Consider the following 19,486-nt stretch of genomic DNA (forward strand, 5'->3'; position numbering starts at 1 on the left):
CGCCCACTCACCCCTGTCCAAGTCACCCTGCATTCTTATAACATCCCCCTCACATTTCACACTGCTACCCAACTTTGTGTCATCTGCAAATTTGCTAATGTTACTTTTAATCCCTTCATCTAAATCATTAATGTATATTGTAAATAGCTGCAGTCCCAGCACTGAGCCCTGCGGTACCCCACTAGTCACTGCCTGCTTGGTGGTGGGATCCTGTTGGAGGTGGCGGAAGTTACGGAGAATTATATGTTGGACCCAGAGGCTGGTGGGGTGGTAGGTAAGGACAAGGGGAACCCTATCCCTAGTGGGGTGGTGGGAGGATGGGGAGAGTGCAGATATGCCTGAAATGGGAGGAATGCGTTTGAGAGCAGAGTTGATGGTCGAGGAAGGGAAGCTTCTTTCTTTAAAAAAGGAAGACAACTCCTTCATCCTGAAATGAAAAGCCTCATCCTGAGAGCAGATGCAGCGGAGATGGAGGAATTGCGAGAAGGGGATGGCATCTTTGCAAGAGACAGGGTGGGAAGAGGAATAGCCCAGGTAGCTGTGAGAGTCCGTAGGCTTATAGTAGACATCAGTAGATAAGCTGTCTCCAGAGACAGAGACAGAAAGATCAAGGAAGGGGAGGGAGGTGTCAGAAATGAACCAGGTAAATTTGAGGGCAGGGTGAAAGTTGGAGACAAAGTTAATAAAGTCAACGAGCTCAGCATGCGTGCAAGAAGCAGCACCAATACAGTCATCGATGTAGCAAAGGAAAAGTGGGGGACAGATACCAGAATAGGCTTGGAACATGGACTGTTCCACAAAGCCAACAAAAAGGCAGGCATAGCTGGAACCCATACGGGCGCCCATGGCTACACCTTTAGTTTGGAGGAAGTGGGAGGAGCCAAATGAGAAATTATTAAGGGTAAGGAATAATTCCGCTAGACGGAGGAGAGTGGTGGTAGAGGGGAACTGGTTAGGTCTGGAATCCAAAAAGAAGCAGAGAACTTTGAAACCTTCCTGGTGGGGGATGGAGGTTTATAGGGACTGGACATCCATGGTGAAAATAAAGTGGTGGGGGCCAGGGAACTTAAAATCATTGAAAAAATTCAGAGCGTGACAAGTGTTACGAACACAGCTGGGAAGGGATTGGACAAGGGGGGATAAAACAGTGTCGAGGTATGCAGAAATGAGAATCTTCCTTTTTTAAAGAAAAATGGGACCATCAACTCTGCTCTCAAATGCATCTCTCCCATTTCACACACATCTGCTCTCACTCCATCCTCCCGCCACCCCACTAGGGATAAGGTTCCCCTTGTCCTCACCTACCACCCCACCAGCCTCCAGGTCCAACATATTATTCTCCGTAACCTCCGCCACCTCCAACGGGATCCCACCCCCAAGCACATCTTTCCCTCCCCCCCCTTTCTGCTTTCCACAGGGATCGCTCCCTACGCGACTCCCTTGTCCATTCGTTCCCCTCATCCCTCCCCAGCGATCTCCCTCCCGGCTCTTATCCTTGTAAGTGGAACAAGTGCTGCACATACCCTCACACTTCCTCCCTCACCACCATTCAGGGCCCCAGACAGACCTTCCAGGTGAGGCGACACTTCACCTGTGAGTTGGCTGGTGTGATATACTGCGTCCAGTGCTCCCGATGTGGCCTTTTATATATTGGCGAGACCCGACACAGACTGGGAGACTGTTTTGCTGAACACCTGCTAGAGAAAGCAGGATCTCCCAATGGCCACACATTTTATTTCCACATCCCATTCCCATTCTGATATATCCATCCATGACCTCCTCTATTGTCAAGATGAAGCCACACTCAGGTTGGAGGAACAATACCTGATATTTCGTCCGGGTAGCCTCCAACCTGATGGCATGAACATCGACTTCTCTAACTTCCGTTAATGCCCCTCCCTTCCTTACCCCATCATTTATTTATTTATTTATTTATTTATTTATTGCTTTATTTATTTATTGTTTTTCCCCCCTTTCTCCCTCTCTCTTTTCTCTCCCTCTGTCTCTCTCACTATATCTTCCTCCGGTGCTCCCCTCCCCCTTCTATCCCTTGAGGCCTCCTGTCCCATGATCCCTCCCTTCTCCAGCCTTGTATCCCTTTTGCCAATCAACTTTCCAGCTCTTAGCACCATCCCTTCCCCTCCTGTCTTCTCCTATCATTTTGGATCTCCCCCTCCCACTTTCAAATCTCTTCTTTCAGTTGTCCTGACGAAGGGTCTCGGCCCGAAACATCGACTGTACTTCTTCCTATAGATGCTGCCTGGCCTGCTGCATTCACCAGCATTTTGTAGCATTTTTTGTGTGTTGCTAAAATTTCCAGCATCTGCAGATTTCCTCCTGTAATAGTTTCCTCTTCATTGTTTGTGTGAGCTTTTTCATTGATTCTATTGTATTCCTTGTGAATGCCCACCAGAAAATGAATCTCAAGGTTGTATATGGTGACATATATGTACTTTGATCATTGTATTTATTTCTATTCATTTTGTTTTAAATTAATCCTTAAAGACAGAACAATCAAATAGCTGGTCGTCATGTTACCTGGTGGCCAAACATTTTAATTCCCATTCCCATTCCCGTTCCAACGTTTTGATCCATGGACTCCTCGTGCCAAGATGAGACCTATCTCAGGGTGGAGTAGCAACACCTTGGGAACCCTCCAACCTGGTGGCATGAATATGGATTCCTCCTTCCAGTAAACCAATTCCCACTGCCCCCCACTCTGACCTTTCACTTGTTCTCACCTGCCCATCGCCTCCCCCGGGGGCCTTCCTACTTCCCTTCCTTCAATGGTCTGCGCTCCTCTCCTCTCCTTTCAGAGTCTGTCCTCTCCAGCCTTGACATTTTCCACCCACTGGCTTCACCTATCACTTTCTAGCTAGCCTCCTTTCCTCCCCCTACCTTTTTATTCAGGCATCTCTCCATTTCCGTCTCAGTTCTGAAGAAGTGTCTCGGCCTGAAACGTCCACTGGAAAACTCTTTTCCATAGATGCTGCCTGACCTGCTGAGTTCTTCCATTTTGTGTGTGTAGCCAATTATCAAATGCTTACTGTATCTGATTTAGCAAATGTCCAGGAAATTTATCAAAACAGTTACTCATTTGCTTAAATATTAACTTTAACCAGCACATAGCAGCACTGAATACACAACCACTAAACTCGTACCTTTTGGCACAGGACATGGAGCAGAATCGCTTTGATCTTCTGAACTTGTGCGCATAATCCATTTTACCACAGAATTCGCACTTTAGCATATGTGGGTCGCCGCCCTCCATCCCCTCTGAAATTTCAATAACAAAAACACCATCATTCTGTGATGTGACTCACGGTTGCAGGGTGGGGCATGTTCTATTGAGCATGAACTACTGTGATCACCCGATTGCTGGCGTGGGTGAATTTCTGCAGTGTGCACCATCTTCAACTGTGGTTCTTGGCCTTTTGGAACAAATTGAACAGAGAAATTTACAGCACCATGCTGCTGAGAGGGAGGTCCAATTTCTTTTAATTTATTTTAGAGAAGTCGTGCAGAAAAGGCCCTTTGAGCCCAGCAATCCCCAATTAACCCCAATTTAACCTAATCACAGGATATTTTACAACGGCAAATTAACCTTCTAACTGGTATGTCTTTGGACTGAGGGGGGAAACTGGAGCACAGGGAGCATTGGCTTACAGAGGACACCCATAGAGAACTCCAAACTCCAATGCCCCGAGCTGCCTGTGGCTACGAATCCCACATACTCACCAACTTCTGGCTAAAGAAATTCCTTCTCATCTCTGTTCTAAAAGGACACCACCTCTATTTTGAGGCTGTGTCCTCTGGTCTTAGCCATCCCCACCATAGGAAGCATCCTCTCCACATCCACTCTATCCAAGACCTTTCACCATTCAACCAACACACATCAAAGTTGCTGGTGAACGCAGCAGGCCAGGCAGCATCTCTAGGAAGAGGTACAGTCGACGTTTCAGGCCGAGACCCTTCGTCAGGACTAACTGAAGGAAGAGTTAGTAAGAGATTTGAAAGTGGGAGGGGGAGGGGGAGACCCACCATTCGATAGGTTTCAATTAGTTCACTCCTCTTTCTTCTGAATCTAGTGAAACAGACCCAGAGTCATTAAACGCTCTTCATTTGACAAGCCATTTAATCCTGCAATCATTTTCATGATCTTCTTTGCACCCTCTCCAGTTTCAGTAGATCAAACTCAATTTTGGTTCAGAAGTTATGTTCATAAGTTATCATGTGTTATGTGAACTACTGTGCTTTACACTTTGGTTCAGAGAAACACTGTCCTGTTTCTATATCCATTACACGGTTATATATGTTATATACATGCATTTAGTTAAGTGATAGTAAGTTTCACTTGACTTCACTGGAATGCTGCTGTTGTTCACTTCAATTGTTTGCATGACTTAAAAAAATTCTTTCTCTTGCACATTGAGGTTTGGTCCTTTATTTTTATTTTTATTTTCATTCTTTCTTTTCTTGCTTTGTGGCTACTTGTGAGCAACAAATCTCAAGGTTGTATAATTCTTTGATAATAAATGAATCTTGAATCCTGAGAATTAATCTCATATGTACCTTGATAATAAATTTACTTTAACTCTTCCCACGTCCGCATGGGTTTCCTCTGGGTGCTCCAATTTTCTCCCAGGGTCCAGAGATGTACCAATTGGTAGGTTAATTGGCCATTGCAAATTTTCCCATGATTAGACAGGAGATTCTGGGTGGTACAGCTCCAAAGGCTGGAAGGGCCTGTTCTGTGCTGTATCTCTAAATAAATGAAAACTTTGAAACGCTGACAATTCCTTCCCCTCCCCACAGATGCTGCTTGACCCACTGAGTTTGTCCAGCTGATCGTTACTGCTGATACTAATCCTCCATCTGCACTCCATCCCTACCCTACCACTCTTGCTCCTCCTCTCCACCTTCAGTAACTCTCTAATGCTCCCCTGAACACTCGGGACCAGGGGTTCCCAAACTGGGGTCCACAGCCCCCTTGGTTAATGGTAGGGGTCAATGGATTAAAGATGGTTGGGAACCCCTGCTCAGGGCAACTGACCTACCTCATTGTGGCCCTTGCACTTCACTTGTCTACTGCACTACACCTTCCCTTTAACTGTAACACTCTGGTCTGTATTCTCTTTACAATCTTGATGATTTATGTATGGAATGATATATCTGAGTGGCATGCAGACAAAAAGCTTTTTCCTGTATCACGGAACACATGACAATCAGATTCAAGTTTATTATCACTGACACACGCGTGAACTTTTATCCTTTGTTTGTTACTGCATCAAAATGTTGCGTCCAGGATAGACCTTCAGAGACGTTGACACCCAGGAACTTGAAGCTGCTCAGCCTATCCACTGCTGATCACTCCATGAGGACTGGTGTGTGTTCCATCGACTTCCTCTTCCTGAAGTTCACAATCAACTCCTTGGTCTTACTGATGTTGGGTGCAAGGTTGTTGTAGTGACACCACTCACCCAGCCAGTCAATCTCACTCCTGTACGCCTCCTCATCACCATCTGAAATTCTGCTGACAACTGATGAGTCATCGGGGAATTTATAGATGGCATTTGAGCTGTGCCTAACCACACAGACATGGGTGTAGAGAGAGCAGAGCTGAAGGCTAAATATGCATCCAATAATAAACTTAACCTGACAGCAAGTCTTTGGGATGTTAATGGAAACTGGACCAGCCGGAGGAAACCCAAGTGGTCACAAAGAGAACATGCAAACTCCAGATAGACAACAGCAGAGGACAGGCTCAAATGCGTGTTGTTTATTGACTCATTTACTGGGAGGTCACAGGATGAAAAAAGGAAAAGATGAATATATTGATGGGATGTGGGGGTGGAGACTGAAGATACTTGTGGGCAGCCTCCAACACATCCTTAGGTATATAGGATGTTAACGCAAACAATACATTTCAATGTATGCTTTGATGTACTTGGAATATTCTGAGAAGTTTTGGGCCCCTTTTCTAACAAAGTGACTTCCCAGTCTATTATTAAGGATGAGGTTTCAGGGTACTTGGAGACTAATGATAAAATAAGTCAAAGTCTCTAAAAGGAAATTTTGCTTGACAAATCTGTTAAGAGTTCTTTGAAAAAGAAACAAGCAGGGCAGACAAAGGAGAGGTAGTGGATGTCATTTACTTGGATTTTCACAAGACATTTGATAAGTTGTACACATGAGACTGCTTAACAAGATAAAATTCTATGATGTTACAAAAAAGATACTGGCATGGATAGAGGAATGGCTGATAGGCAGGAGGCAGCGAGTGGGAATAAAGGGGGGATTTTTCTGATTGGCTGCCAATGACTAGTGGTGTTCCTCAGGGGTCAGTATTGGGACCACACTTTTCACATTGTTTGTCAGTGATTTGGATAATGGAGTTGATGGTTTTGCGGCAAAGTTTGCAGATGATATGAAGATAGGTGGAGGGGTAGGTAGTGCTGAAGAAGCAATGTGATTGCAGCAGGGCTTAGACAAATCGAAAGGATGGGCAAAAAAGTGGCAGATGGAATGCAGTGTTGGGAAACGTATGATAGTGCATTTTGGTAAAAGGAACAATAGTGCATAGCATTATCTAAATGAGGAGAAAATTCAAACATCAGAGGTGCAAAGAGACAGGAGCGCTTGTGTAAGACTCCCAGAAGGTTAATTTATGGGTTGAGTTGTGGTGAAGAAGGCAAATGCAATGTTGGCATTTATTTCAAGGGGAATTGAATGTGAAAACAAGGAGATAATACTGAGGCTTTATAAGATACTGGTCAGGCTACATTTCGAGCATCGTCAACAGTTTGGGCCCCATATCTCAGAAAGGATATGTTGTCATTGGAGAGAGTCCAGAGAAGGTTCACAAGGATGATTCTGAGAATGAAGGAGTTAACGTATGAGCAGCATTTGGCAGCTTTGGGCCTCTACTCACTGGAATTTAGAAGAATGCGGAGCGACCTCATTGAAACCTACCAAATGTTGAAATGATTCGATGGGGAGGATGTGGACAGGATGTTTCCTGTGGTGGGGACATCCAGAACCAGAGGGCACAGCCTCAAAACTGAGCGGCGATCTTTTAAAACAGAGTAAAGGAGGAATTTTTTTAGCCAGAGAGTAGTGAATCTGCCACAGACTGCGGTAGAGGCCAAATCCATGGGTATATTTAAGGCTGAAGTTGATAGTTTCCTGATTGGTCAGGGCATCAAAGGATATGGTGAGACGTCAGGTGTATGTGTTTGAGAGGGATCTGGGTCAGTCATGATGGAATGACAGAGCAGGCTCAATGGGCTGAATGGCCTAATTCTGCTCCTATGTCTTATGGTCTTACAGGATGTCCACAGGAGGTTCATGAGAATGATCCCAGCAATGAAAGGGTAACACATGAGGAGTGTTTGAAGACTCTGGGCCTGTACTTACTGGAGTTTAGATGAATGAGGAAGGCTCTGATGTGATAAATAAATCTGAATCTGAATCTTGTGGAGGGACCTCTGCGGAGGATTGGAAAAAGCTGCAGAATGGATAAAATGGCCCTTCTGTATAACGCAAAGTCATTCATAGTCATTGAAACAGGTCCTTCAGCCAAAATAGTTGGTACCAAACTATTAATATGCCTAGTCCCACCAACCTACACCTGGACCACAGCCCTCCATAACCCTCCCATCCATGTACTTATCCAAATTTCTCTCAGATGTTGAAATTGAACCTGTATCCACCACTTCCACTACAGGCTCTTCCACACTTGCAACACCCTCTGAATGAAGAAGTTCCCCTTAAACATTTTACCTTTCACCCTTTACCCATGACTTCTAGTATACTCTCACTCAACCTCAGTGGGAAAGGCCTGTTTGCATTTACCCTATCTACATCCTTCATAATTTTGTACACTTCTATCAAATTTTCCTTCATTCTCCTAGGCTCTAGGGAATTAAGTCCCAGAGCCATTCCCTTGTCAGCTTTTAATGTAATTAAACAAAGTTAAAAGGACCAGAGAAAATTCTGGCCCATTTGCATCTTTTCTCCCTCCACTCCCCAAGATTTACAAACCTTCGCCAGTGAGGTCATCCACATCGCTGTCGAGGGACTCTTCCAGCGATTTCCTACCGCTACTCTGGAGCTCGCCAACTGGCTGCACAGGGGCAGGGGGCGTGGCTGGATCCTCACATGGCACCTTCTGTTTGACGGGCTGATCGGTCAGCAGTGAAGAACGGCTCACCTGTGAGAGGGAGAGCCATCATCATGTTATCAACATCATTGCAATGAGTCTCAAACAAGCTGATTGACTGTGCATGGAAAGCGCTAATGCACGAGACCCGCCTCCACTGATCTGTAACCTCTTGAACACAGGATATCATCAGACTGAGGTATCACTGGATTTTGTGCGCCACGGTAGCACAGTGGTGAGCACGATGCTATTACAGCTTGCATTGTTCCAGAAATCAGAGTTCAATTCCAGTACCTTTCTGAAAAGAGTCTCTGTACGTCCTCCCCGTGGAACGCGTGGGTCTTCCCTGGATGGTCCAGGAGTCCAAAGACATATTGGGTACATTAAGTGGTCATCGCAACTTGTTCTGTGATTAGGGTAAAGTTAATCATGGTTATGGGGTTGCTGGGATGCCATGGTTCGAAGGACCGGAAAGGCCTACTGCTCACTGTATCTCTAAATAAATTGTACCTCTAAATAAATAGATTAAATAAAAATAATTAGTTAATTATTTCTTCTCCCCACCAGAGATGCTACTTGGCCTCCTGAATACCTCCAATATCAGAATAAATTCACCTAACTTCACCCATAGGAAGGAGCTTAAGAAGGAAATTAGGAGAGCCAGAAGGGGCCATGAGAAGGCCTTGGCGGGCAGGATTAAGGAAAACCCCAAGGCATTCTACAAGTATGTGAAGAGCAAGAGGATAAGACGTGAAAGAATAGGACCTATCAAGTGCGACAGTGGGAAAGTGTGTATGGAACCGGAGGAAATAGCAGAGGTACTTAATGAATACTTTACATCAGTATTCACTATGGAAAAGGATCTTGGTGATGGTAGTGATAACTTGCAGCAGACTGAAAAGCTTGAGCATGTAGATATTAAGGAAGAGGATGTGCTGGAGCTTTTGGAAAGCATCAAGTTGGATAAGTCGCCGGGACCGGATAAGATGTACCCTAGGCTACTGTGGGAGGCGAGGGAGGAGATTGCTGAGCCTCTGGCGATGATCTTTGCATCATCAATGGGGACAGGAGAGGATCCGGAGGATTGGAGGGTTGTGGATGTTGTTCCTTTATTCAAGAAAGGTCGTAGAGATAGCCCAGGAAATTATAGACCAGTGAGTCTTACCTCAGTAGTTGGTAAATTGATGGAGAAAATCCTGAGAGGCAGGATTTATGAACATTTAGATTAGGAATAGTCAGCATGGCTTTGTCAAGGGCAGGTCGTGCCTTACGAGCCTGATTGAATTTTTTGAGGATGCGATGAAACACATTGTTGAAGGAAGAGCAGTAAATATAGTGTATATGGATTTCAGCAAGGCATTGATAAGGTATCCCATGCAAGGCTTATTGAGAAATTAAGGAAGCATGGGATCCAAGGGGACATTGCTTTGTGGATCCAAAACTGGCTTGCCCACAGAAGGCAAAGAGTGGTTGTAGACGGGGTCATATTCTGCATTGAGGTTGGTCACCAGTGGAGTGCCTCAGAGATCTGTTCTGGGACCCGTACTTTTCGTGATTTTTATAAATGACCTGGATGAGGAAGTGGAGGGATGGGTTAGTAAGTTTGCTGATGACACAAAGGTTGGAGGTGTTGTGGATAGTGTGGAGGGCTTTCAGAGGTTACAGCAGGACATTGATAGAATGCAAAACTGGGCTGAGAAGTGGCAGATGGAGTTCAACCCAGATAAGTGTGAAGTGGTTCATTTTGGTAGGTCAAATATCATGGCAGAATATAGTATTAATGGTAAGACTCCTGGCAGTGTGGAGGATCAGAGGATCTTGGTTCTGAGTCCATAGGACGCTCAAAGCAACCGCGCAGGTTGACTCTGTGGTTAAGAAGGTGTCTTGGCCTTCATCAATTGTGGAATTCAATTTAGGAGCCGAGAGGTAATGTTGCAGCTATATAGGACCCTGGTCAGACCCCACTTGGATTACTGTGCTCAGTTCTGGTTGCCTCATTACAGGAAGGATGTGGAAGCCATAGAAAGGGTGCAGAGAAGATTTACAAGGATATTGCTGGGATTGGGGAGCATGCCTTGGAGGTGACCTGATAAAGGTGTATAAGATGATGAGGGGCATTGATCGTGTGGATAGGCAGAGGCCTTTTCCCTGGGCTGAAATGGCTGCCACAAGAGGGCACAGGTCTAAGGTGCTTGGAAGTAGGTACACAGGAGATGTCAAGGGTAAATTTTTTTACTCTGAGAGTGGTGAGTGCGTAGAATAGGCTGTTGGCAACGGTGGTGGAGGCGGATATGATAGGGTCTTTTAAGAGACCTTTGGATAGGTACATGGAGCTTAGAAAAATAGAGGGCTATAGGTAAGCCTGGTAATTTCTAAGGTAGGGTCATGTTCGGCACAACTTTGTGGGCCGAAGGGCCTGCATTGTGCTGTAGGTTTTCTATGTTTTCCCCCTTACCTGGCTTCACCTATCACCTGCCAGTTTGTACTCCTCCTCCCCCATCTTTTTATTCTGGTTTCTTCCCCCTTTCTTTCTAGTGCTGATGAAAGGTCTCAGCCTGAAACATCAATTCCTTTCCATGGACAAGCATGAGAAAATCTGCAGATGCTGGAAATCCAAACCAACACACGCAAAATGCTGGAGAACACAGCAGACCAGGAAGCATCTAAGAAAATCATAAAATGCTGGAAGGACAGTTCTGTCCTCAGTAAGGGCCACACCTTTGTCCCCTTGCGATCAAAGTCAGTGAGTTCCGCGCCCACCATTATGCCCACTCTCCTTCTGTCATCTCCATCTCTGTGCCTACTTCCTTCACAAGGACTCTCCAGCCCACATTGATGACCCCTTCTCCCATCTTCAGCCCTTCTCCTCTTCTTGGACAAACCACTCTAGACTTCTGCCTGCTCTTCATCTTTTTATTGCTAACTGCCGACATGACATCAACCGTCTCAACTTTCATATTCCTCTCTCCAAGTTAAATTTCACTCCCCCTAAACGCGCTGCTCTCCACTCTCTCTGCACTAATGTCAACCTCACCATCAAACCCTCAGTTAAGAGGAGTGCTGTAGTAGTCTGGCAGACTGACCTCTACCTTGCTGAGGTCAGACAGCAACTCTCAGAGACCTCCTCTTACTTACCTTTGAATAGGACCCCACTTAAGGAACACTGGGCCCTTGTTTCCCACACCATCACCGACCTCATCAACTTTGGGGGTCTCCCATCCACCGCCACCAACCTCATAGTTTCGCTACCCTGCAACTCTGTTTTTTTCTACTACCCAAGATCCACAAACCTGACTGTCCAAGTAGATCCATTGTTTCTGCCTTCTCCTGTCCCACTGAACTTGTGTCTGCATATCTTGACTCTGTTTTATCCCCTTGGTTCAGTCTGTTTCTACCTACATCTTCACAAACTCTCGATTTTTTCAATGACTTTTAAGTTACCGGGCTCAAATCATCTCATTATCACTGTGGATGTCCAGTCCCTATACACTTCTATCCCCCATCAGGAGGGCCTTAAAGCTCTTTGCTTCTTTCTGGACAACAGAACCAAACAGTTCCCCTCCACCACTCTCCTCCGTCTGGTGGAACTAGTTCTCATCCTCAACATTTTTCCATTTGGCTCCTTCCACTTCCTTCAAACCAAACCAAAGGGTCCCAACTATGCCTGCCTTTTTATTGGCTACGTGGAACAGTCTATACTCCAAGCCTACACCAGCATCACTTCCCAACTCTTCCGAAGCTACATCGATGATTGTATTGGTGCTGCTTCCTGCACCCATGCTGAGCTTGTCATCAACTTTGTCTCCAACTTCCACACTGCCCTCAAATTTACTTGGTCTGTTCTTGACACCTCTCTGCCCTTTCTCGATCTGTCTCAATCTCCAGAGACAGTCTATCTACTGATAACTTCTATAAACCCACTGACCCTCACAGCTATCTGGACCATACCTTTCCCCACCCTGTCATTTGTAAAAACGCCATTCCCCTCAGTTTCCACCGCATGTGCTCTAAGGATGAGGATCTTCATTCCAGAACTACTGTAATGTCCTATTTCTTCAAAGCAAGGGGCTTCCCTTCCTCCAACATCAACGCAGGCTTCACCCGCACTTTTTCCATTTTGCACACATCTGCCCTCAACCTATCTTCCTGTCACCACACTAGGGATAGGGTTCCTTTTGTCCTCATCTACCACCCCAAAAGCCTTCATGTCCAGCACATAATTCTCCGTAACTTCTGCCATCTCCAACGGGATCCCTCCACCAAGCACGTCTTTCCCTTTCCTCTACTTTCCACTATCCGCAGGGATTGCTCCCTCTACAACTCCCTTGTCCACTTGTCCCTTCCCAGTGATCTCCCTCCTGGTACTTATCCTTGTAAGTGAAACAACTGTCACACCTGCCCCTACACCTCCTCCCTCACTACCATTCAGGGCCCCAAACAGTCCTTCCAGGTGAAGCAACACTTCAGCGGCGAATCTGTTGGGGTTACCTATACTATCTGGCGCTCCTGATGTCGCCTCCTGTATATCAGTGAGACCTGACTTAGATTGGGAGACTGCTTCACCAAGTGAAATCTCCTGGTAGCCACCCACTTCAATCCTACTTCTGATTCCCATTCTGACATCCATGGCCTCCTCTACTGCCACAATGAGGCCACTCTCAGACCAGCGTCACCTTATATTCCATTTGGGTAGCCTCCAACCTGATGACATGAACATTGATTTCTTGAACTTCTGGTAATTGCCCACCCTCTTCTCCCTCACCATTCCCCATTCCTGTTTCCCTCTCACACCTTCGCTTCTTACCTGCTCATTACCTCCCTCCAGTGCTCCCACCTCCCTTCCCTTTCTTCCATGGTCCTATCAGATTCCCCTTCTCCAGCCCTTTATCTCTTTCACCAATCCACTTCCTAGCTCTTTACTTCACTGCTTCCCGCTCTGTCCGTTTCACCTATCACCTGCCACCTTGTACATCTTCCTCCCCCCCCCCCCCCCCACCGTCTTGATCTGGCTCCTTCCCCTTCCTTTTCAGTCCTGATGAAGAGTCTCAGCCTAAAATGTCAACTGTTTACTCCTTTCCATTGATGTTCCCTGACCTGCTGAGTTCCTCCAGCATTTTGAGCAAATACCTACAGTAGATTGATTGCGTGATCAAAGACCTCTCCTACCTCAGAAATTCTCTCTTCAACCTCTCCCATTGAGCAGAAGATACAAAGTTTGAAAGTATGTACCAGCAGGCTCAAGGGAAGCTTCTATCCCACTGTTATAATTGGCTCCAATATAAATAGGTTCCAATACACATGATCATAAGCGTCTGCCAAAGGTTGTAAACTCAGCCATCTCTATTTGGGCACAAGCCTCCCCACCATCAAGAGCATCTTCAAGAGACAGTGCCTCAAGAAAGCAGTATCCATCTTAAATGATGCCAACCATCTGTGATATACCATCTTCTCATTACTAGCATCAGGAAGGAGGTACAGGAGCCTGAAGACCCACAATCAATGCTTCAGGAACAGCTTCTTCTTCTCCGCCATCAGATTTCTAAATGGTCCATGAACCCATGAACATTACCTTGCTATTCCTTTTTATCACTATTTATTTATTTGTTAGTTTGTTTATTTATCAAAACCTATAACAATTTTTTATGCATTGCACTGTCCTGCTGCCACAAAATGACAAACTTCATGATATTTGTCGGTGATAGTAAGACTGAAAAAGGTACAGATGCCTTAGATTCAAAGCTTCACTTTATTATCAAAGTATGTACACAGAATACAACTCTGAAATTCATCTTCTCCAGATAGCCATAAAATACAGAAAAACCATGGAAGTCCTTAAGGCCCCCTCCTGCACAAAAAAAGAAAAAGAAAAACTCATAAACCCCAGATCCCCCCCAACCTCTGCCTTGCACAAAAACTTCAGATCGCTGACCTGGATACTCAGCTAAAACATCAAACCCTTAATCCTAAACTGCTCCCAGCAAAAAAAAACAGTGACAATAACATCAAACACCTACCCACTCCCTCACGCAAAAAAGTAACATATCACCCACCTGCCAATCGGCAACAAGAAAGAAAACACAGAAAAACTGAAAGAGACCAAAATAAACTACGGTCCACGCCGATAATCACATTTGTCTCGGAATTTCAAGAACATCCTCCGTCATCATTGATGAGACCAACAGTTTGAAAAGGAGCCTGAGGTGAACGTGGTAAAGGAGACTGAGGTGAAGGAGGTACAGGGGCCTAGGGTGAAGGAGGCACAGGGGCCTAGGGTGAAGGAGGCACAGGGGCCTAGGGTGAAGGAGGTACAGGGGCCTAGGGTGAAGGAGGTACAGGGGCCTAGGGTGAAGGAGGCACAGGGGCCTAGGGTGAAGGAGGTACATCAGCCTTAGGTGAAGGAGGTACAGGGTCATAGGGGCCTAGGGTGAAGGAGGCACAGGGACTGAGGGTAAAGGAGATACAGGGGCCTTGGATGTAGGAGGCACAGGGGCTTAGGGTGAAGGAGGTACAGGGGCCTAGGGTGAAGGAGGTACAGGGGCCTAGGGTGAAGGAGGTACAGGGGCCTTATGTGAAGGAAGTATAGGAGCTTTAGCCCCTTCCTGTTGCAGGAGCAGTGATCAAAGAAAGAGTTCAGGAACAGTTATTACCTCTCAACTATCAGGCTGCTGACCAGTGTGGATAACTTCACTCACCTCAATTCTAAACTGGTTCCACATCCTATGGACCCACATTCAAGTACGCTACTGCTCAAGTTCCTAATATTTTCTATCTACCTGTCAACCAACCTACCTGCCTATCTATCTACTTATTGTATTTGCATGGTTTTGCATATTGGCTGTTTGCTCATTTTTGTTTGTATGTAGTTCTCATTGATTCTATTCGCTTTTTTGTATCCACTGTAAATGCGTGCAAGAAAATGAATCTCAGGCTGGTATATGGTGACAGGTGTCAGGTCTCTCAGTGGGACAGCATTTCAGAGATAACGATCACAATTCTATCTCCTTTACCATAGCATTGGAGAGGGATAGGAACAGACAAGTTAAGAAAGCATTTAATTGGAGTAAGGGGAAATATGAAGCTATCAGGCAGGAACTTGCCGAGGCATAAATTGGAAACAGATGTTCTCAAGAAAATGTATGACAGAAATGTGGCAAATGTTCAGGAGATATTTGCGTGGTGTTCTGCATAGGTACGTTCCAATAAGACAGGGAAAGGATTGTAGGGTACGAGAACCATGGTGTACAAAGGCTGTTGAAAATCTGGTCAAGAAGAAAAGAAAAGCTTAGAGAGGTTAAAAAAACTAGGTAATGATAGAGATTTAGAAAATTATAAGGCTAGCAGGAAGGAGCTTAAGAATGAAATTAGCCAGTTATTAACTGTTATTTATTCTCCTTCCAACAAGGTATCGGAATGTGTGGTATCCCTAGATGCTGAGAAAGCTTTCGACAGAGTTGAATGGAATTATTTATTTAAAACTTAAGAAAAATTTACTTTTGGACCTGTTTTCATTCAATGGATTAAATTACTTTATTTAGCCCTTTCTGCTAGGGTTATCACTAATTTTCATAACTCCAAACCATTTAAGCTTCAATGTGGCACTAGACAAGGTTGTCCACTGAGCTCTTTGCTTTTTGATCTGGCCTCAGAACCTTTAGCCATTGCTTTTCAAGAATTTAATGATATCACCGGTATTTTAAGGAGAGACACTATTCATAAAGTCTCGTTGTATGCTGGTAATTTGCTGCTATTTATTTCTAATGTTGAGACTTCATTACCCCATGTGCTCTCTTTACTCTCCTGTTTTAGCCAGATTTTAGGTTATAAACTAAACCTACATAAAAGTGAACTTTTCCCTTTGAACAATTTGATACCAGCAAATTCTAACCTTCCTTTTAAAATTGTAAGAAACCAATTTACCTATTTAGGTGTAACGATCACTAAAAATTAGAAGTGTCTCTGCAAAGAAAATTTTCTTACTCTATTGAATCATATAAAAAGAATACTATTAAATAGGCTGTCTTTTGTTATCGCTAATTGGTCGGATTAACTCTATCAAAATGAATATATTACCAAAATTTATATATCTTTTTCAGGCACTGCCGGTCTTCATTCCTAAATCCTTTTTTGATTCTCTTGACTCTATAATATCTTCTTATATATGGAAGAATAAGCGTTCTAGATTAAATAAAATTCATCTTCGGAAAGATAAAAAGAATGGAGGATTAGCCTTACCAAACTTTAGATTTTATTATTGGGCAGTTAATATAAGAAATCTTACATTATGATGATATTATATAAATCGGGCAGATTGCCCGAAGTGGGTTTTACAGAAGCTAATTCTGTTAATAAATTCTCTATTATTTCTCTTCTTGGATCCTCACTTCCTTTGTCTTTGAGTAAGTTAACTGATAATCTGGTAGTTAAACACACTATGAGGATTTGGATACAATTCCGAAAATATTTTGGCTTATTGAGATTTTCTCTTTTGAGTCCCATTTTTTCTAATTATTTTTTCAAACCCTCTTTGATCAATGTGGCTTTTAAATAATGGGATAGATTAGGTATTAACTGCTTTCAGGACTTGTTTGTAGAGGAAAGTCTTTTCTCGTTTGAACAATTGTCAACTAAATATAGTTTATCCAAAACTCATTTTTTTTGATATCTATAAATAGGAGATTTTTTATGATCACAGATAAGTACATTTCCTAAAAGTCCTGATAAGAATCTACTAAACATAATCTTTAATCTGAAACCTTTTTATAATGGATCTATATCCAATACTTATAATATGCTGTTGGGAATGAGAAGTGTTCCTTTAGATAAAATTAAAAATATTTGGGAACAAGATTTACAGACTTCAATTTCTGAGGCAACTCGGAATCAAATTTTTAAATTGGTCAACACTTCATCGTTATGTGCCTGCCACTCTCTCCTTCAATTTAAAGTGGTCCATAGGGCCGATATGACCAAGGATAAGTTGTCTCATTTTTATTTAGATATATCTCCGTATTGTGATAAATGTAATAATGGAGAAGCTTCACTCATTCATATGTTTTGGACATGTCCGAGTCTTGGAAAATATTGGAAAGAAGTATTTCAAACTTTCTTGATACTTTTCAAAGTAAATTTCAAGACTAATCCTTTGACTGCTTTATTTGGTATTGTTGGAGGAAAGGATATTATTTTGGAGCCACCTGATTTGCACATTTTGGCTTTTATGTCTCTTATGGCCAGGAGGATGCTCTTGCTTAAATGGAAAGATGTGACCCCTCCTATTCACGCCCAATAGTTACGTGATGTGATATCATATTTAAATTTAGAGAAGATTTGATGTCAATCTTTGAATCTAATCAAGACTTTCAAACATTGTGGGACCTTTTCTGCATTATTTTCAAAACCTTTGATTTGCTGTTAAAGCACAGATGATGATTAACAATCTTTTTTCTTTATTAATCAGCTTCAGTCTTGGTAGTGGTACGAACTAATTGATTTGTACGAATATAGGGTAAGGAGCCTTTATATGCGATTTAGTTTAATGTATTGACATATATATTTTTTTCCTGTACTCTATATTCTTATATATAAATTAATAAAATTATTGGAAAGAAGAATGAAATTAGGAGAGCCAGAAGGGGCCATGAGAAGCCCTTGGCGAGCAGGATTAGGAAAACCCCAGGGCATTCTACAAGTATGTGAAGAACAAGAGGACAAGATGTGACAGAATAGGACCAATCAAGTGTGACAGTGGAAAAGTGTTTACGGAACCGGAGGAGATAGTGGAGATACTTAATGAATACTTTGCTTCAGTATTCACTACAGAGAAGGACTTGGCGATTGTAGGGATGACTTACAATGAACTGAAAAGCTTAAGCATAAAGACATTAAGAAAGAGGATGTGCTGGAGCTTTCGGAAAGCATCAAATTGGTAAGTTGAAATGTACCTCAGGCTACTGTGGGAGGTGAGGGGAGGAGATTGTTGAGCCTCTGGTAATGATCTTTGCATCATCAATGGGACGGGGAGAGGTTCAGGAGGATTGGAGGGTTACAGATGTTGTTCCCTTATTCAAGAAAGGGAGTAGAGATAGCCCAGGAAATTATAGACCATTGAGTCTTAACTCAGTGGTTGGTAAGTTGATGGAGAAGATCCTGAGAGGCAGGATTTATGAACATTGAGAGAGGCATAATATGATTAGGTATAGTCAGCATGGCTTTGTCAGAAAAAGGGCATGTCTCACGAGCCAGATTGTAATTTGTGAGGATGTGACTAAACACATTGATAAAGGGACAGCAATAGATGCAGTGTATATAGATTTCAGCAAGGCATTTGATAAGGTACCCCATGCAAGGCTTATTGAGAAAGTAAGCAGGCATGGGATCCAAGGGGACCTTGCATTGTGGATTCAGAATTGGCTTGCCCACGGAAGGCAAAGAGTGGTTGTAGACAGGTCATATTCTGTATGGAGGTTAGTGACCTGTGGTGTGCCTCAGGTATCTGTTCTGGTACCCCTTCTCTTCGTGATTTTTATAAATTACCTGGATGAGGAAGTGGAGGGATGGGTTAGTAAATTTGCTGATCACAGAAAGATTGGAGGTGTTGTGGATAGTTTGGAGGGCTGTCAGAGGTTACAGCGGGACATCGATAGAATGCTAAACTGGGCTGAGAAGTGGCAGATGGAGTTCAACCCAGATAAGTGTGAAGTGGTTCATTTTGGTAGGTCAAATATGATTGCAGAAGATAGTATTAATGCTAAGACTCTTGGCAGTGTGGAGGATCAGAGGGATCTTGAGGTCCCTGTCCATAGGGCACTCAAAGCTGCAGAGGAGATTTACAAGGATGTTGCCTGGATAGGGGAGCATGCGTTATTCATTCAAATAGGTTGAGTGAACTTGGCCTTTCCTCTTTGGAGTGACAGAGGATGAGAGGTGACCTGATAGAGGTGTATAAGATGATGAGAGGCATTGATTTGTGAATAGTCAGAGGCTTTTTCCCAGGGCTGAAATGGCTAACACGAGAGCATACAGTTTTAAGGTGCTTGGAAGTAGGTACAGAGGAGATGTCAGGGCTACGTTTTTTTACGCAGAGAGGGTTGAGTGTGTGGAAAAGGCTGCCAGTGACGGTGATGGAGGCAGATACAGTAGGGTCTTTTAAGAGACTCCTGGACAGGTACATGAAGCTTAGAAAAATAGAGGGCTATGGGTAATCCTAGGTAATTTCTAAAGTAAGTACATGTTTGGCACAGTATTGTGGGCCGAAGGGCCTGTATTGTGCTGTAGGTTTTCTATGTTTCTGTACACCAACTTTGACAAGAAATTTACTTTGAACTT

The 19,486-nt window shown here is 43.8% G+C and overlaps 1 protein-coding gene across 3 annotated transcripts in view; it reads right to left on the reverse strand.

The window, feature by feature from the left end:
- LOC140196163 (polyhomeotic-like protein 3) overlaps positions 1-19,486 on the reverse strand; it is a 179,104-nt gene that overhangs the window by 26,942 nt on the left and 132,676 nt on the right. For all 3 annotated transcript variants that reach the window (XM_072254915.1, XM_072254914.1, XM_072254913.1), the window contains 2 exons: positions 8,044-8,212; positions 3,162-3,276 (listed from right to left, as the gene is read on the reverse strand). In XM_072254915.1, coding sequence (XP_072111016.1) covers positions 3,162-3,276; positions 8,044-8,212 — 284 coding nt within the window. The remainder of the gene's footprint in view (positions 1-3,161; positions 3,277-8,043; positions 8,213-19,486) is intronic.

This window comes from Mobula birostris, chromosome 4, assembly GCF_030028105.1.
Source record: "Mobula birostris isolate sMobBir1 chromosome 4, sMobBir1.hap1, whole genome shotgun sequence".
Taxonomy (NCBI): Eukaryota; Metazoa; Chordata; class Chondrichthyes; order Myliobatiformes; family Myliobatidae; genus Mobula; species Mobula birostris.